Source organism: Electrophorus electricus, chromosome 3 (assembly GCF_013358815.1).
Source record: "Electrophorus electricus isolate fEleEle1 chromosome 3, fEleEle1.pri, whole genome shotgun sequence".
In the NCBI taxonomy this organism is placed as follows: domain Eukaryota; kingdom Metazoa; phylum Chordata; class Actinopteri; order Gymnotiformes; family Gymnotidae; genus Electrophorus; species Electrophorus electricus.
The window spans coordinates 8,919,055-8,938,545 of NC_049537.1; the positions used below are offsets into that span (position 1 = coordinate 8,919,055).

The following is a 19,491-nucleotide window of genomic DNA, read 5'->3' on the forward strand; positions in this document are numbered from 1 at the left end:
TCAGAAGCATTGCTTAGGGAATCTTTTATTTAAGGACACTGAACATAAAGAAATCAAAGCAACTTCTTGGGTAAAACATGAGAAAGTATGAATCCCAAGAGTTGAGGGATAATAGATTACCATAATTCTTATATCTAGATCAATTTTAAACTCAAACTATTTTTGGAGATTTGGAAAAAGAGCAAACATGAGAAAGTATGAATCCCAAGAGTTGAGGGATAATAGATTACCATAATTCTTATATCTAGATCAATTTTAAACTCAACTATTTTTGGAGATTTGGAAAAAGAGCAAAATTAAGATGAGTAGGCAGCATTTCCACGCACGCACGCACGCACGTACACACACAAGGAAGTCGAGGGTGTTGAGGATGCACCATGTGTATTTGGATAAAATGGTGCTGTAGTCACAGTTGTCCGTTTTCAGCAGAGAAGTACAAGCTCTGGTAAATTACAGGTGTAATATAAAAGGGTTGTTACTGAATATGCAGTTATTAGTCAAACAGAGTACACCGTACTTTAAGTTTGACGTTATCGACGCTTTACCTTTTGACCACGCGGAAACTGGGTTTTAATATCCAATTCCCTGATATGGAAAGCAGATTTCTGAAAAGCGCTGTAGTGAAATCGTTCTTTTGGGTTTCTTTAAAGCAAACGTGTGCCCTTTCACTGATGTTGACGAAGAAGGCGGAACAAATTTAAATTCGAAATATACTTTAACGCTAAGACGCTACGAATCCAAGGGATACCATTTAAGCCCTATAATGATGTATCGTGCTTTTTGGGATACGATATTTCTCATTGTTGGTAAGTGAATAGGCTACTTACTAGTTTGTCTACTCCGGTTTGAGGCATTTCAGTTGCATGTGATTTAACAATCCAAGTCTTGAGTGAGAGTCTTGAGTGGGGGAAGTTCAAGGCTTCTTGAATTTGTCCACTAGTGTATATGTTTTTATAACAATGTTCCATTTTAAACTAACTGTCATTAATGTTACTAAATGTTACAAACATTGCTAAATGTGTATGAAAAACCTTATTTATTTATTTATTTTTAATCTCAATGCTTACGTTCTCCTCAAAAAGCCTAAATGTCAATAGTTGCTTGACATTTTTGTTTTTCTAAGGGAAAAATTCTAAGGGGTTTATCGATTGTTTTAAATATATAAAACTAAATAAGGTGTACGCATGTGTTTTCGTCATACACATCTGATATGCAAGGTAAGGGTTTTGAGCACTTGGATGATCTCTGCTCCATGTGTGAAACCGAACCGTGTTACCATAACTCCTTTCTTGTGGTCAATGAATGTATGAACAAATTAATTAATTAATTAATTAATTTTCCAAACATTGGGCGTTATAAAACCCGAATGCTCTAATGCAGCTATCATACAAAACGCCTTCTCGTTTTATCACACTAAATATTATTTGGTTGGGAAGTAAAGGGACTCAACCTTACTGAGTCTTGTCTAAAGATTGCAATAGAGGTATGAAATAGTTTTTACCATGTCTAAACCAGTGTCTTGACCTAACATGATTCTATTGTGATAACCTTTCTGAGAATACGGATTCATAATTCTGCTCTCCCACGACGGATTTGGAAATGTTTTTTTTTCTTTCTTTCATCCTACATGCAAGGGTAGCACGACTGACAACTTTTTCTTGGCCTATCTATGAAATAACGCTGTGGTTAACTGGGCTAAGTGTTAAATTATACATTATACATGATATTGCTTATTCTGTATGATAAAACACTCTGACACTTAAGATTATTTGTGTCTTTGAGATGGTTACATGAACAATTCACATTCAGTCAGGTTTGCGTTCTCTATGCAAAATATAATGTCTAACATGTAAAAGTAGAACCCTAGGGTACAGTGTACCTAGAATAAACATGGTGCTTTATTAATTTAGCTACACTCTTAAGGGATCAATCCACTCAGTCATCAGAAAAGTTGAAGGTGCCTAATGAAGTATTTGTCCACTGGGGGATACAAATTAGCAGAATGTTTATATAATGCTTTTCTTGCACTTTTTCTCTGAATTCCATTGTGTTATAGTGAAAGGTTTAATGAACCCTAAAATTAACCAGACCAGTGAGCGCTCTCTGGTTGTTCACATATGAACCACCGCAACAAGCTCAAGAAGTATCACAGTTAGGCAAACTGAAAGCAGTGATTGGAAGAATTTCTGATTAACACTCATTCACCAGAACAGTTTGGACCTGCTGAGAGCTGGTTTGCATTGAATAAAATAAAATAAAGTCTAAAAAACGTAGGGGAGTGGAACCAAAGTCCCCCAAAAAACTGGATATAATATCACCATTGATTACTCTCAGCAATCCAAAAAGGCCTTTTCTACCACCCGCTGAAAAAATACAGGAACGTTATTGTCTCTGGCGCCATCTGCTGGATACTTGATTTGACAAACAAGTTAGCTGTAACCAGTATAGATGTGGTTCACAATCCAGAGTTAATGGGTAAAACTAAAGAAACAGTTTTGTTGGGTCCACTGTACAAAATCTGAAAATCTAGCTATTTACAGAGATTCTCTTCTGAACATTAGTACAGCCTTTTAGTCTTGGCTGAAATATTTTATCAGAAAATCTCATCTTTAGCATATTATATTAAGTTATATTGGACTGGAGCAGGTGCGTGTTCTTTAATCCCAAAAGGTGTTTGTCTAGCCATGCAATGAGTTGCTTTTGAGCTTCAGTACAGTGGATAAACTAACACTAGCTTCTGAAGAACAGCCCTGTAGAACTGCTCATAACATCTATAATTTTTATTAGTTTTTTTAGGATATCATCATTACCTCAGATTTGCAATTAGCACATGTTGTATTCTCCTACTGATTGATTTGAAACATGGAGTAACCTGGACTGATTCTGAGATCTCTTTTGGGTGTTTTATTTACCATGGATCTGTGTTTTGTATAAACATCTCCTTGGCCCCCTTCCTCTTTTAGACAATTTCTTAGCAAAGCCTACAAATATAAAGTAAAATTTCCAACATAACATTTGACAAAAGCCCTATCTGCCATTGGATCTTTTCTATTCTAACTTTAGATGGATTGTTTTTTCAAAAGCAATCTTCAAAAAATGGCATTCACTAATTTCATTCAGCCTTTATATCGACGGGGAAAATCGAGAACAAATAATTTATTAGCACTCTTTGGTGGGACAAGATTAGTGTGACTGTCTGAAATCCATAACACTGTCTTCCACTGTATATACTTACACATTTCTTAATTTACTTCTTGGGTAATGACAAAATCAAAGGTTATACAAAAACTAAACTGAAAATAACTCCAATCTAATTATTCATATTATATTAGGCAGGCAAACACCGAGTATTACTCCTATTATTTAGGACTACTTAATTCTTTCTTGTCTGGCTTGTAATGTTGATACTGACTACTAACTTTTTGTAATAGTTATAAACCTTTTATCTTAGTCCAGTAATGTTGTTGTTGTTGTTGTTGTTTTTTTTAAAGGCTCTTTACTTACATATGGGCAAGTACTAGAAAATTCTACCTCACTAACAACTATGGCATTGGCTCCCACAACCACCATCACCGCAGAAAGTGCTATCAGCAGCACAGCTAGAGCAAGCACTACCGCTGTTATCCAAAGTAAGCTCTGGCTTAGTACGCTAAGCCTTTATCCTTTATCTTTGTGATATCAGAAATATGGGAGGCATTGGGAGCATATGTGTATATAAATATGAGCATAATGTGGATGTGAATAGGAGTGCTTGTAATTAGCTGCTTCTTAGAGTTGCCTGATTTAATGTAACTGCCTCAATAGCAATAAGAAACAAATCAGTTTTTTTTTATCATTGCAGTAACTTTGGAAGACAAAGTGTGTAAAAATGAAGCAATTTTATTAAACCAAAGACTTTTTCTACTACCCATTTTTGTATACAGAGATGGTGGGGGGGTGGGGGGTGAGCATTTAGTTCCCATTGTACAATTCCCATTGTACAGTTGTCTAGTTAAACCTAGCAGGTTTTGGTTATAGTCTGACATTGGATATTTTGCTTTGCTGAAGTAAAATGCTAAACAAACCCAACTGTGCATAATCTGCAAACTACACTGTTTATCAACACCCACAAGAACATTTATTTTCAACTGTTTGAAAGTAGTGCATGGAGGTTATTCTCTCTCTCTCCTTGTCTTGGCTGTAGAGTTTGTGGCAGCTGCAGTCCACTCTCACTTTGCTGACTGCCCTGAGTCTCATAGCCACTTCTGCTTCCACGGTACATGCCGCTTTCTCATTGTGGAGGAGACGCCTGCTTGTGTGTGAGTGCACGTATGCACTAGAATAACACAGGGAATGTAAATAAGAAAATGAATGATCGTATTTCATTTAGCCTTTTGCAGACTATGTAAGACACTACTCTTGATGAGATATTTGAGAACTAAACCGAAAATTTATTCATTTTATTCTGTTTTTAAGAGTCTTTGAGGCTTATTTTATTCTAAGATGTAGGATGAAAATTAAACGGTACTAAGGTACATTAGGTAAGTGACATTTTCAGCGTAATTTGCAGGCAAGTTGGTTTAGCATACATATGTATGTGTAAGTGCAAAATGTGAATATGATCTAGATTCCCATTAAACCAAAATCATCAGAAGCACTTCAGAAAGGCCTTTGAAATGCAAGTTCTGAAACATCAGCACAAATCACTGAAAAAGTGTATTACATCACACTTTAGTGTAAAGTACAGATAGTATACATGTTTACAAGATTGGAAAAACACTGTAAATTTGTATTTGTATTAATGCAGCTTCACACTGAGTCACTCTAGAATTGAGGCTATGAGTAATTTGTAGAGTTCCATAGCAACTGTGACCCTAGCTATAGGTTTAACGTAATGCAGCCAAACTCACTGACTCATCTGGATAAATTCCAGTTCAGTTTCTGGAGTGAGCTGTCAAGGTGTAGACAAATGAACGTTGTTATTTACTAAATGCTTACTATTGACCTAATATAACACAATTATTCTATTTAAACCAACCTGTCACTTTTACAGCCATGTGAATAGTATTTAGAAGTGTTTGTGTTCTTACATCTGCATTAAAAAGAGACTAATTATCAATTGGGTCAGAATTGCACATGTAAATTGCCCTGGTCATTGAGGAAGTAAATAAAAGTAATTTCAGTAGTGGACTGTATTCATTGTTATTGTTGTTATTTGGTGACCTCTCTCAGAAAATCATTACCAGCTTCTTAACTACCATCGACATGATGTATGTATATTTTTGTATGTGCATTTTTGTACATGTAGATGCCAGCCAGGCTTCATCGGTATGCGTTGTGAACATGCAGATCTATTGGCCGTGGTGGCAACTAATCACACGCAACATACAGTGGCCACCATGTTGGTGTTGTGTGTTGTGGCCAGTGTCCTGCTCATTCTGTTATGCACTTTGCTAAAGTAAGTAACATACTTGGTCATATGAGCTACATTAAAACACTCAGCAGATTGAACATTTAGGAGTATAGTTTGGATTTAAATTGTTGTATAACGTGGATATGTAAGTGTGAAGTGTATGTAGTATACACTTCCAGCACTGTATTAAATTAGTTAACTTTAGTACAAGGATGAGCTAAAAACATTTTAAAGGTTTGGTGTTTCAATCAATATCCAATTTTCAAATAAAATCTACATCTCTAAATTTGAAAAATATGTACTTGCTTACTGTATTAATGGGGCATCTTAAATATAGTCATATGAGGGGAAAGGAGGTCAGGTAGGGACACAGACTAGGGATTAGGGGTTGGTAGGATTAAACTGATTAACTTCACATCTGATTTCTCTCTAGTTGTTGTTGGAGGCGGGGTGCTTGTAGGCAACGCCACAACCTTTCCCATTTCTCAGAAAAGCCAAATAGAATCATCAAGGGTGGGACATCCTTCTGTCACCCAGAGACAGGTAATTCAGATCAGTTTATTTCTTTTTTGATGACTACTTGTTTGAATTAGGCTTTTTTGGGGGGGAGGGGGCAAATGCATATTATCATTGTATGGATAATGACAAATTATGTATCATTGTATATATATATATATATATATATATATATGTATATATATATATATATATATATATATATATATATATATATATATATATATATATATATATATATATATATATACACACACACATATATATATTTCTGACGAGAATTGGTATTATTGGTATCGTTTATGGAATTTGTATTAGTGCAAGTACATGTACTACTACTACTGCATATCCTACTAAAATCTCACATGAAGTATCAAGTGCAGTATAAAGGCAGCACAACTTTCCATGTTTATTTTGGCAATTGACTAAAACATTGGATTCTATCTTTCTGAGGTTTAACTGTTTTTACTCAGGGCAGCTATGCTTTGTATGTGGCTTCACAGCTCTTTGAGAATGAAAAGCAACTATAACATGTTTGGCAGTTATGGGCAATCTATAGAAGCGATGTTGGATCTTTCTTGGTTTTAGTGTTTAGTAGACAGTTGTTGTGTCTGGGGAGGAAATTCCATTCTTCAGATAAAATTATACAATTACAAATGGAATTGCTGGAATTTTGGTCAGACAGAATTTGCAGTGATTACCAACATTCTGGACAGTGTGCGTCTTGTTGATGGACTAACAAATGTGTAATCAGATTTGTCAACAGCAGGGTTGCACATATTTCCCAGCATTATCAGACAATTGTTAAGGAAGACCAGGGGCAGGGCTGCCATATAGTAATGCAGTCCAGTGACGTAAATACAAATGTGCAATGTTTTAGTCTTTTTTTTTTTTCTTCTCCAAACTGTGCCTTCTCATTAGAAAATGTTCTCTCATTCAAAGCACCACTTGTCAGTTGTCTTATTGAGGTTAGTGAGACCAAACAAAATCATCTTATGCTTATTGTTACACTGATGAATTTCTGTTAAAATATAAAGAATACTGCATGATTTTAGAATGTTTTCTTCTTTTTTTTTGCAGTGGTTTGATATGGACTCTCCATAGTGTTCTTGGTGTGTCTTCTCTCTCCCCATTCTGCCACCTAAGACCCCCTAATCATCTAGATTATTTCTGGACTAATCCACAAATCAAATTATCTATCTACAACCATACTCAGTTGGTAAGAGAGAAAAACATATGGTGAACAAAACAAGAAATTTGGAGCTTTCATACTCGGAGGGACTAAACCAATCCATCCTTTTTTTTTTTTTTCCCTTGTGGAACATATGACTAAAAGGATGGAAGACCATCTCTTGAAATTCAGAACACAGAACACAGAACATGGTATCTAGGACTTACTTTTTGTCATGGTCTGTTGGTCCAGATGGAAGTGGATAAAACTAATCACAGTGAAGATCCAGTCAGGTTAAAAAGTCCCTAATTGCAGTGAACTGAACCAGTGCCCCTAGAACAGCTATAACCTGGATGTGCAAAGTACTCAGACTGATATGACAAGCTTTCAAAAATATTCTTAAAAAAGGTGAATTAATGGAACAATGGTACTTAAGCATTCTCCCAAGACAATAATTTGTATTCTTTTAGAAATGAGAAGTGGACTACCTAATATTCTCACCTGTTCTTGTCATTCTTACTCACAACTTGGAGCTTGAAAAATCGCTAACAGTATTTATGGGTTTTGACACATGCACCAAAAAGATACAACAGATGTCCTTTTAAAATTAACCTTTTTTAAAAGTATGTCACATGATTCCACTTCTTAAGAATGGGGGAATAATTTTAGATTAACAGTCTTGGTGTGCTATCTGAACACTGTGATTTGTCAAAAATATTTAATCTAGTATATGATATGATGGCTACTATGACAATATTGAAGTAACAGGTTTTCCAGTATTAATAACAATATTTCAGACACTTATTTCAAACTTGGAATCCAGATAATATTTTATACAGTTTCTATTTTTATTGCACTGAATGTTAAGCACAGATTCCTTTCCAAGACATTAGTAAACACCACACAAAAACACACACACAAACACACCTCATTAATTTGACATTTGTCATTTGTTGAGATCTTGACAATATAGAGAGCATTGTTGCAAGGTTTTTAATAACACTATACTCCTGTGTGAAAACACATGGTCTGAATGTAGTTTGGGAGCTGAGCTGTGGCAGTTGTATTCAACTGCAGTGTTAGGCCACAGTATTTATAAATGTTTCAATACACATTGCAGGTTAATTTTAATGTTGGGTTCACAGTATGTATGGTCACACATTTCACTGGGCACTGCTTCAATTCATTTGGTTAATATGATTTCAAAACTGCACTCTTTCTTTGTTGGCAATAGGCCATCAATAGAAATGTTAATGCATTTATCCAGACAATGCATCCAAAATTCACTTGAACTATGAACATGTTCAGTGCTTATTAAGGAGAGAGAGAGGCCTGGTTTCATTTATGGATGCAAGAACTGCACCAAAAAAATATTATCTCAAATGTTAGAGTGCAGATTTGATTTAACTAAATAGCCTACATAACCCATAAGAGAAACTGCACAAAATCACAAAATGTATATATGATGTACATAGTTTTCACTACTGCATGTTTTTAAAGTCCACACATGCTTGCACTCAACTATGTATTAGGTATAGATATGAAGAGCTGTATTGACGCTGTGATATGAGGATTATGATGATGACTCCAAATATGTTCGGAAGCTTTTAGACTTGGAGAGAGATTTTAAACCTTGTGTAACACTGTTCACGTGTTGTTTTATTCATCCCCAAGCCTTTTGTCATAACTCTTATGTAAATGAATGATAACTATACTGTACTCAAAGTAAGAATGTGGAGAGGACGACTGTAGCCCCAGAAAGCAAATTTGGTCATATTCAGTTAAAATTATTTTTTCTTTTGGACCCAGAAATGATCAACTCTAACAAAGGAAGTAAACAAATATGACTCTGTACACTAGCTCAAATTAACTAGCTAACTGGTACTAGCAGTCTTAAAGTTTGAGCACTTCTATGAGTTTTGTGGCACATTTGATTTAAATAGGACTACACCCACAGGAAAGGGCAGGAGAGATTTAGCTGTTGCTAAATGTCCCCCAAGTGGCTTTGATTGCAAATGAGGGAGAGGAATAAGTACCATGTAATTTATTTAACTAATTTGGGTAGTACTCAGCTATTCAAAATAAGTTAATTGTTACATTCAGGAAAGTTACTTAAATTGTTAAGAAGTATTTTCTGTCCACATGTGATCTAAGAATGTTTATTGATTATACTAAGAGATATGTGTTTGACATTGTGTGTCTTATAAACCTGTCACGTGAGATGCCAGATATTCTGTGTGTTTGATATGTGAGCATATGAAACATATTAAGAGTATGTATGCTATTCAAAATATTCATTGTAAAACAAAACAAAACAAAAAAAAACATTATTGGGTTGGGAAATCAATCTATAATTTTTATTAAAAATGTTAATTGTTGGAAATTCAAGATCATTTAACAAATACTTTGCTTTTTTCACACACAATGTTGTCAACTTGTCATCATAAAGCATGTTCCTGTGTGTGCAATTCAGTGGAAGCTACACAACAAAACTGGGAACCACCTTAACCTGTACCATTATGAAGCTGCATATCTATTTCATATCAGTGAAAACAGGTATTGTTAATAGTGTACACAATAAGACTGTGACTGGAGAATTAATTGTGCTTGTGATGTTCACTAACAGGGATCATCAGAGGTAAACAAATCTAGTTAAAATGTTTGTTCAGTGATCTATTGCATCGTGCTTTTGTGTTGTTGACCACTATGTAATCTATGAATGCATCTATATATATTTATTCAACATGTTGGATGACTTGATGTTTATTATGCTAAAAGCTTGCACATTGTTTCTACATATCTAGTTAATTTTTTTTCAACTTTTTTTTTTGCCATTTCATTCTTCTCAACCTCCTTCCCTTGTAGCTTAAGTCCTGTTTGCTCAGCTATTTCTGAATATTTTAAGAAAAAGCCAAATGAAAATATATAACAACAACAACCCCCCCCCCCCCCCCCCCCCCCCAAAGGAAAACCCCAGAAAGCTCACATAAAATTGAAAAAGTGTGCCTAGAAAGGATCATAAGTAAGCAAATTAACTTTGGCAAACATTTTCTTAAATGTGGTTTAAAAAACATTTTTACACTTTCAGTTACTCTCGTATTAGTATGTTTTACCACCATATATCACTGATCATTATACAATTATGTATATAATGGTTAGAGCAAATGATCTACAAACCATCTTATCTATTACCTTTTGTTTAAGGTAACTTTAACCCCTGTCCTCCCTGTACAGTACATGTTTTGGCTTGCTGGTTACTTTTGGGAGGTTATGGAGGAAGTCCACTATAGGTAAGGGCAATGAAAAGCTGTGAGGGACCTCACAGTACAAATACAGTTTGTGAGGAAGGTTTATTTGACTAGTAGTTTTCTTCTATTTTGGTAACTACCTTTTTTTCAAATCAACATTTTGATTATTCTCTTCAAAATGTTTGTGTGTTTTGGTTTTCTTTGCTAGATATCTCAGCCTTTGTGAACCTGCCTTATTCTAGGTTACTCCTATTGAGTCAGCCTGGCTGCTGAAATCTATGATTTTAGTTTCAGGTTACCCAACCCCCTATTTTCAGTCCTTCTACTCCAATCACCCACTGCTCTTTGCTCAAATCTCTGTTCCACTAGCCCCATGGACGCAGTCGCGTGCCAAACCCATTATGTTTGCAATAGGATTGGAACCTCTTGGATCTGCCTGGCTGAGCCTTTAATGCTGCTTGGCTGTAAAGCTCTCTGCTGCAGCCAGTCTCTAAAGATGCACAGCAGGCTTAGAGAACCTGGATACCGAAACACAAGCGAAATGGAGTGCTTCACTTCAAGCAGGAACTATTGTAATTTTGTTTAGGATATTGTCCGGTACATAAGTGTGCTGTAAATCAAAAGACAGGGCCAAATGTCACAAACCTCTATTCTGTATCTTCTGTGTTTAATGCATAAAACAGATTAATTGGGGGGTAGCCTGGGATTAAAATGTTTTATCTTTGTTTTTCAGATTCTCAGATCAAAAGAATAAAATCCATGTGACGTGAGCTGAGGCGTTGCTGGTATCTGTGCTGGGGCAGATGGGGAAAGAATGAGCTTATTGGGGTATTAGGGTTAAGTGGGCTCTCCCGGTTTACTATCTATATGGCCCTCTTACAGCTTCTATCACAGAAACCTGGTGGCATGGAAACACTCATATCGGCATACTGCAGATTCAGTATGGTCATGCTATGGATACCTCTGACAAACGTAGATTGCCTAATTTGGCAACATTTGTCTTCCCAAAATAGAAAAGTATTCAAATACCTGAGCAGTGGAAGTGTTTTAGTAGTGCAGACTATTTTTAGTGAAGGTCTACCTATAATTTATTACAGCACATTGAGATTTTTGGCCAATGCATGCTTTGATGCATTGGACCGTCCAGGCTGGCTGCAGCTGTTGTACTGACGCTGTGTATTTAATTGAACAGTTTGGAGGGATTTTCGGTCCATGAGGCCTGGGTCCTCTTTCCTTTTCTTCTTTTACCTTGGTATCAGGTGATGACAAAGTGGCCAATAAGTTACATTACCTGCTTTATTAACTACCAAAACTGTACTGGACTCTAGCACCCATCAGTAATTTGTCCAGTAGCCAGACATTACTCCAGAACCATGAGCAACTTCAGATAGTTCATGTCTTTGTTCCAGCCCCCCTCCTGGCACTCAGACCAGTTTGGTAGGTCTCAATTACTTTGCTTTAGTGCTTGGCAGTAGCAGCAACAGAAAAAAAGCTCTGCCAGAAAAATGATGTTGCACACACGTCCTTGTGTCATAAATGACATGGGCCACAGTGTTCAATTCAAAACAACTTTTTGAACTTACTGGCATTGTGATTGTTTTGGCAGTGATTAATATAGTTCTAGGATTTTTCAACACAGGCTTAAATGCTGTAATCATCTCTTCTGTATACTATTATGGATATTACAATTACTCCATTTTTCTTACACCAAAAAGCAGCTATTTATATCCAAACAGGATTTCAGACAGCTTTTTCCAATTTTTAGTCTGCATTCAGTAATATATTTTACACAAAAACTACTGAAAGTACTACTTACATAGTTGAGACTTTTAACATCTGCTTTGTTAGTTCATTCTTTTGTCTAATGCATGGAACTAATTTTACCATGAAAACAGGTCAATCATGAAATGTTTAGGAATTTTCTTTGTAATCTCACTAGGGTCACCAATGCTAACCCTTCATGGTAGGTCTTCAATTTAAGAATAATAAAGTAGGCATATTAACTTTTTGATATACTTTATTTCTGATACTTAAACAGGTAGCTGTACTATGTGACAGTAAGTTCCACCACCAATACTACACCAACATGCCTTTATGATTGGTAGAGCAAATGTGCACATCATCTTATTACTTGATTATATACCTTACAGAATTCAGATGTCACATTTGCAAGCAATTCTCAAGGTCTCCCAAGTACATAAAAAAAAAACTTCCCAGGTGTTGATTATGCTAAACTGCCATTGGTGGATTCTTTTTAGTCGAGGCTTAGGCTAGGTCTGGGAAAATCTTCCAAAAAGTGCAAAGAAGGGTATGAATGTCAATTCTGCTGCAGAGAGGAGATGCCTTTTCTAGTCAGTTTCCTGTTGCAGTCGAGTAGGTAGCTCATCTAGGCTTTGAAGTCTGTGCTGAGGAGGAACATCCAGATGTTCTTGGTGTCCCTGCCTATCAAGCAGATAACCACGTATACCTAGTGATCGAGAGGCAAGGTAGTCATTTATGTAGTTGTCCCCAACATGGGCTACATTTTTGGCTGGCACTGCACACTTTTTCAAGGCTTGTGTGAAAATGGCCTTGTCTGGCTTGGCCACACCTGCCCCTTCTGAGGTAAGCAGAAATGAGAAGTGGGTAAGTAGGCCACATCCTTGAAGAACCCCTTCTAGACGGCTGTCAAAGTTGGACACCACCCCCTGTTTCACTCCCAGGGCTGAGCAGGATTTCAAGACAGAATTTGAGTCTGGAAACACCTGATGGCATAAACTGAAATGAGTCCTGTGGGTCGTGGTTGAGATTTTTAGTTACATATACTGGTATTTAATGATAATTACATCTGTTAGGCAAAAAGAATGATTTACGTGCCTTGTTCTATTAAATGTGTGAATCATTCACAGCCATATCATCATACTGCTCCCATTTATATACTTCTAATATAAATAAAACAGCTAGTAAAAATTTAAGACATGTGCAATAGGAAATTATACTACAGGTATGAAAAACCACTAAGTGTGGGTTCAATCACAGCCCATTACCTCCCAGTTCTCTGGACCACAGAAGTTCTGGTAGAGATTACTGGCCAATGTGTCGAGCAATGCAGTATCCTGCACCCCACACTGGGAGAACGTGTTCTTCACCACTTGTGTCCACCACACCTGGCTGTTCATACCCTGCGTGATGCCATAGTTGGGGTAGAGCTGCACATGCTGAAGATAAGCTTGCCTGAATGCCGTCTCCAGCTGTGTAGGAAGTAACTTCAGTCCTGCACGCACAGACTCACAGTAGTACTGCTCACCTACAGATCGCCGGACCTTCAGTAATGTATCTTTTATGTCCCATAAAACCCAGCGAACCGGCCCACGCATGGTCCTGCAAAACAGAACTTATTATTTAAACATATGTTACTAATATTAACTATGGCCATGCTTAATCATAGTTGTACGTGAAAGTCTACATACACAGACCTGTCGTTTAGTTTCAAGCCAAATTTAAAACGCATGATACAGCTAATCAAAAAGTATGTTAGCTAGCGTTATCTAGCGAAGCATAGTGTGACAAAACGGCAAGTGCTGGACGTATGTAGCCAACTATATTTCATTTATTAGCCAAAAACACGTTCTAAATGCGTTACATTAGTGGCTTTCTTCCCTACATATTCATAAGAACATAAAATATCCAGACCAAACAGCTAAACCAAGGAGTTTTTCGCTACCTTGTTTTACCTCGTCTTACACACCCGTTTCAACTCAAGAAAAAGCACAGTAATTAAACAGTAGCCAAAGTACAAGGTTGGCATATCTTGGTTAATTTATCTTCCTGCAGGTGGGTTATAGCATTAAATTAGATATAATTTGAAGAGAGTCCACTCAGGTATGGCGAATTTAGGTTGGAAATATGCTTGCTAGGTTAGCTAGGTCGTGATTAATTATAGCTAGCTAGCGTAACCTAGCCAATACGCTTATTTATGGAAGTATAACAGGTGAATTTCTTGATAAATCCCACGGAATCGCTGACCTCTTTAAGACTACTTCGGCGAAACACAAATTCAGTGCCTTTATGTAGCGAAGATACGTAGCTACCTAGCTCAGAGTAATTGACTACTAGCACTTTTAGCTGTACAGAAAAGTCCCCGAGCAAGACTTTTTTTTTTTTCCAATGCTCTGCGCTAAACAGCAACATACGTTAATCGTTTTATAACACTGCCCCTCTGTGACAGTAAGGGGAAGTGCATCAGCAAAGACAAACGGGATAATTGTTTTAATAATGCATATTTCATGAATTATACACTATACATTTTATGCATTTGGCAGACACGCTTATCCAAAGGCTTACGATTTTCAGCCATGTTACAGAGGTGTGCGAGCGTAGTGTTTGAAAACTTACTCAACGTATAGCACAGAAGAGTTGTCCAGACGGGATTGAAACCTGGTCCCCCACAGGAGATAGCATTGTTACACACTACAATATACCAACTTGCGTAGTACTGAGCTTGGTTTCCTATGATTACTGTGCACGGTCATATAAGAAAGACCTATTAGGCCGTTTTATATAACAAAGGTGTACCTTATAGTGCATATGCTATTCCTATATTCCAAGATAAAAATGTCCCATGTTGAAAAAATTCACATTTCATGAACATCAGCATGAATTGAAGTCTTCCACACCCTCACTACTCAGTAATTTAAATATTTTAAAGTTAAACTCTTTCTGAAGTTGTACAGTGGTGTGAAGTATATTCAAAGAACTGGAGTCCTTTCATCTTGAATAATGGCACAATACCCTAACATACAGTTTAATATTTGTATGACAGCATTCTGTAAAAGACTAAATCTGTTCGGAAGGCAAAGAGTTCCTCTATCACTCCTAGATACTTATTAGATGGTTCCCTTATATTAACCACTTGTATGTGTACAAATATACACAGTTTTACTTAAATAATGATTTATTAGAAAATGGTATCCACTGCATACATTTCTGCATATATTCCTCAATTACTGGATTTTGAACTAAATCACTTTTGGCAAGATTCTGAAATACCCCAAATATATAAAATTGAATATATAGTAGTAAATACAGTACAATAAAGAGTTATTCAACAATGAAATGACAACAATGTAACAAATGTTCTCTATGGTAAGTAGAACCCAAAGTAATGATCTTGTTAAAACTTTAAACCTACTGTTTACTGTCCATAAGTGCTTCTGAAGCAAGGTTCTGTGATCCGGCTTTCTGGTGAGTACCAGGCTCTACATGAGTAGTGCGGTTACCAATTTGGTCTTGGGCCTCAGCCATGCCGTCCAACTGATTGACAGCTTTCCTGTCATTCTTCCGGATTTTCTGGGTAGTCCGGTGAAAGTAAGTGACTGACGGTATGATAGCATCAGCAGTCCAGTTGCGGTGGGTCAGGGCATCCTCGATTTTGAAAGGACCATCCCGTGTGCGACGTACCTTGTTGCAGACTGCAGTGCTGCGCAGTTCCAAACCCACCTCATGCAGCAGTTTCCGCAGATACTTCTGTGTCTCATTAACACACTGCACCTCTGATGAGGCAGACATGTAAGAATGTATGGTAAAGGCAAACACTCACTGTTTTTGTTAGTAGTGGCCAGAGGATTTACCCAGCTTGTATTTAACACACTTACCAAGCAACTAAATTTCAGTCTCTGTATTAGTGTGCTAAGTGGTGAGTGTACATCTAGTTGTATACATGTGACCTGTGATGTTCTTACCCAGCGTGAAGTGAGGTAGTTGAAAGTGAAGACATCTTAGGCCAGTTAAAATGGGAGGACTTTTATACTGTGGATGTAACATCCCTTTCACTGCTAGCTCATAAGCCTCCTGAGTGTGCAGGTCCACCTGAGAGTACCTGTGCAAGTGAACACATTCATTTCTGAGAGACAATGCGTGCACTGCTGAATGTAATAGGGTTTTAAACAACAATCATGGGAATTCATCATGGATAGCAGCACACCGACATTAACGTTACAGTATACTAAATGTAGTGACTTACATGATTAAAGCTTTCTGATTAGCTCCCTGGATCATGGCTAATACATGCTCCAGCTTGTCCTGTGTAATATGCTCTAAAAGATATGGTAAAAGAAAGTCAAGGGCTGGTTGTTAGCCTAGAGAACTGAAACAACTTAATGGACAGCATTACTACATCAAATATAATATTTTTCATAGCTTCATAAGGTGATCATAAAATATGGAATAAAGTTTATTACCATATGTGCTTCTCTCTATGATGCGTCCGGTGTGAGTGAAATCGTTAGTGGCCATTCCAAACTCACCCTCCAGTATGTAGTCCTGCAAAACACCACTTGTTGCTGTTAATAAACTAACCCAAATTGTCACAATTCTCTGTACTTCTTCGATTCTTGAGTGCCTTTCTGATATCTAAAGTTAATTTATAATAAATTGCATTAACTGAATAGAATAAAAACTACAATAGAGAAAAATGAGGGTGTTTTACCTCACATTTTTGTGTGCTTTTTTGGTGCATTTGGCTTTCCGAAGTGCAAAATTTAAAAAAATAAAGCATGGAGGCCCACACTTAAACAAAACCACTCAGAAGACCTGAGACACATGATGACATAAATGTTAACAAATACTCATGTTTACCCTGCTGACATGTGATCGGTACAGACTGTCCAAGGCAGTATTTCCATTTCCTAGTCCCAGAACTGACAATAAAAGAGAAGAGAAGCTCAGTGTCCACTTCCCAGTAGCTACATACATAACACACTATAGACGCAACAAAAATGATATAACAAGAAATGTCACAGATACAGGAATATAGAACCAAAATGAGAAAATTATAAGGGGTTTTCAACCAAGTGCTCACCTAACACGCCAGAAGAAAAAGCATCCAAACGATGTCCAACTCCAACACAGATGTTATTAAACTGCGGTCCTGCAACTAAATGAACGATAGGTATAGTCCTTTTTATCAGTTTACTGTATTGATATAGTATTATTGGAGTGTCTTATAGGAGCCGAACAAAGCCTAACCCAGATGGTGATCTGACAAAGTAGGGAGCTTGGACGCAGTTACTGTGAGGTTGGTGGAATTGCTGGTTTCTCCGCTGGGTAATACCTGAAACTGCACCATACACTGCGGCGCAGGTGGGGAAAAGGAATTAACGGCTTCGGGCACATAAAATAGGAGTGAGAAGGAAAAAGAAAGGCAGGAAGAATACAGATTACTACTCGATATAATCATGGCAAAACTATTAAAAATATTTGAATGTAGTATTTATCACACGAATACCAATAGAATATATACCAAAAGAACATTGTCAGATTAATTAAAAAATATATCATACCTTTTAATAGGTTTGTCTCAACTGTATCTCGGACAAGTTTCCAATGAACTCCTTGCGGTTTGTACACAGCAAAAAGACCATCTAGCTTACGAAAAAGCCGTACAGCTTGCGTAGCCATTGAAATCGCTATATTTATTAACTATTCGTATTGTACTGCTTGAACTGACAAAACTCTTCAACAGGGAAACATGATTCTACCGTTATTAAGTAAGACATACAACGCTAACTAAGCACAAGCTAATTTGATAATCTAGCCAACTAACACTCCGAGCTGTGACACAACGTTTCTACTTTTTCTGCAGTAAACGTGCTGCTGACGTGAATTCATTGTTGCCATCTAGTGGATGGGGGTATAGTGGACTGCAGGCGTGGAATACAGGTACACTGCGAAAGTTTCAGTAATAATACGTAAGGAATCTTTAACTAATAAGTGTTTTATTTTCTTACAGAATGATTATTTATTTACTTTATTTCTGTACTTACACGTCCCAAAACTAGCTAAAAGGACTTAAATTACTCCGAGTCTGGTTAGCACAGTGATGTTGGCATGCAGGCTACTGCAGATGTGCTGTAGCTAAGTGAATGTTACAGGTTGGGTGAATTCGGGTAATGTGGGACATTTGGGTATTGTAGGAAACCTACGCTCAAGTGTGTTTATTTCCTGCTTTAACAAAATCTAGTAAACAAGACTTCTAGTATAGATTTTGCATTGATGTCATGTAATTGAAATAACACGACTTCATGCAATAGATGTCACAGACATGGGTAGGACATATGTCAATCAGAAGTTCCCCTGGGGAAGTGCATGACATGGTCAGTGACATAGGCCTCTGACAGGATTCATGGATTAATTACAGGATAGAAATCTTTCATAAATCAGACACTGTTCCTAAATGTTTTCAAATGATGGTTGTGATCTATAAGTGTTAAAGTGTTAAAGTTTTGAAAATTATTTTTATTTTCAAATATTTATAGTTGTCCTACTTTATCAAAAATGTTTGACAATGTTGCATGCTTTTGGTAATTTGGGACAGTCAGTTAGTTATGTTCTTTAAAAATTAGGAAATTTAAATGTAGGGACTTCCTGAAGTTATATAATTCTGCTTTGTTCAAGTCTAAAATGTTAACCCAAAGAGATTTAGCATATGGCCTGCAGTTGTCAGACAGGAGTTTATAATACAGATACAGTCTGTCCCTGTCTGTTTAAACAGACTGTCTGGTTAGTGACCAAGATAGCTAGCTTGTTATCTGGTACTTCGCTAAATGTAGTGACCCAGCTAACCAGCACATAATCTGTACGATAACTAGCACACAAGAGTGAAGTGATTTAAGATAATAATAATACAAATGTCCCAGATTGCAAAGTGAATTGTCCCAGATTGTCATGCAGAAGGTTTTTTGTTTTTTTGTTTGGCACAAAGAACACTAATAGGTGTGGCATGTGTCCTCTGGGTATGATATATACATTTGTTTTCTACTGGTGTGCTTAGAAAACTAGTAATTACAGAAAGTTATAATGTGTTGATCTAAAGACAGATATTGGAAGAAATCACAGATTACCTGAATTCACTCTACATAGTTGTAACACAAACTATGTCTAGGTTACTTCAAAACATCTGAAATAAACATCAAAGATGGAGTTGAGTGCTGTAGAAGTCTAAAAAAACCCCCTAGGTACAAGGTATGGTGGTGAGATGCACTGGGGAGGGATTTCACTGTAATAACTAGGGAGGGACTCAAAACCCTTCTCTGAAGTATTTTATGACAGTTCCAGATTATTAATAATGAGGGATTGGTGTTAAGTACATGTAAAGTTATTTTGTATGTTAATTGGGCTATGATAAT

The 19,491-nt window shown here is 36.8% G+C and overlaps 3 protein-coding genes across 5 annotated transcripts; 1 reads left to right on the top strand and 2 right to left on the bottom strand.

Annotated features, from left to right (window-relative positions):
- Nucleotides 1–766: 766 nt before the first annotated feature.
- tgfa (transforming growth factor, alpha) lies at nucleotides 767–6,419 on the top strand. Its single transcript, XM_035524063.1, has 6 exons — nucleotides 767–806; nucleotides 3,492–3,629; nucleotides 4,184–4,298; nucleotides 5,288–5,437; nucleotides 5,826–5,935; nucleotides 6,382–6,419. The coding sequence occupies exons 1-6, from the start codon at nucleotides 767–769 to the stop codon at nucleotides 6,417–6,419; spliced, it is 591 nt and encodes a 196-aa protein (XP_035379956.1).
- Nucleotides 6,420–12,326: 5,907 nt separating this feature from the next.
- Nucleotides 12,327–14,465, bottom strand: hdhd3 (haloacid dehalogenase-like hydrolase domain containing 3). 3 transcript variants are annotated; one of them, XM_027007787.2, is made up of 4 exons: nucleotides 14,333–14,465; nucleotides 13,354–13,687; nucleotides 12,918–13,071; nucleotides 12,327–12,794 (listed from the first exon to the last, which is right to left on the bottom strand). In XM_027007787.2, the coding sequence occupies exons 2-4, from the start codon at nucleotides 13,681–13,683 to the stop codon at nucleotides 12,676–12,678; spliced, it is 603 nt and encodes a 200-aa protein (XP_026863588.2). In that variant the 5' UTR covers nucleotides 13,684–13,687; nucleotides 14,333–14,465; the 3' UTR covers nucleotides 12,327–12,675. The 3 variants fall into 3 exon arrangements, with proteins under 3 accessions (XP_026863588.2, XP_026863586.2, XP_026863587.2); XM_027007785.2 differs by having other exon boundaries at nucleotides 12,327–13,071; XM_027007786.2 differs by having other exon boundaries at nucleotides 12,327–13,071; nucleotides 14,031–14,465.
- A 772-nt stretch (nucleotides 14,466–15,237) lies between these two features.
- trub2 (TruB pseudouridine (psi) synthase family member 2) lies at nucleotides 15,238–17,924 on the bottom strand. Its single transcript, XM_027007854.2, has 8 exons — nucleotides 17,647–17,924; nucleotides 17,333–17,467; nucleotides 17,166–17,240; nucleotides 16,943–17,004; nucleotides 16,546–16,627; nucleotides 16,329–16,401; nucleotides 16,048–16,184; nucleotides 15,238–15,858 (listed from the first exon to the last, which is right to left on the bottom strand). Exons 1-8 carry the CDS (start codon nucleotides 17,762–17,764, stop codon nucleotides 15,494–15,496), a joined length of 1,047 nt encoding a protein of 348 aa, XP_026863655.2. The 5' UTR covers nucleotides 17,765–17,924; the 3' UTR covers nucleotides 15,238–15,493.
- Nucleotides 17,925–19,491: the final 1,567 nt, after the last annotated feature.

Coding starts and splice junctions, on each gene's coding strand:
- tgfa (XM_035524063.1), top strand. CDS start 767: ATGTATCGTGCTTTTTGGGATACGATATTTCTCATTGTTG. Junction 807..3,491: donor TACGATATTTCTCATTGTTG/GTAAGTGAATAG, acceptor TTTTTTTTAAAG/GCTCTTTACTTACATATGGG. Junction 4,299..5,287: donor GAGGAGACGCCTGCTTGTGT/GTGAGTGCACGT, acceptor TTGTACATGTAG/ATGCCAGCCAGGCTTCATCG.
- trub2 (XM_027007854.2), bottom strand. CDS start 17,764: ATGGCTACGCAAGCTGTACGGCTTTTTCGTAAGCTAGATGGTCTTTTT. Junction 17,005..17,165: donor TTTTTCTTCTGGCGTGTTAG/GTGAGCACTTGG, acceptor TTTTATTGTCAG/TTCTGGGACTAGGAAATGGA. Junction 16,402..16,545: donor CATAGAGAGAAGCACATATG/GTAATAAACTTT, acceptor CATATCTTTTAG/AGCATATTACACAGGACAAG.
- hdhd3 (XM_027007785.2), bottom strand. CDS start 13,683: ATGCGTGGGCCGGTTCGCTGGGTTTTATGGGACATAAAAGATACATTA. Junction 13,072..13,353: donor GTGGTCCAGAGAACTGGGAG/GTAATGGGCTGT, acceptor TTATGCCATCAG/GTGTTTCCAGACTCAAATTC.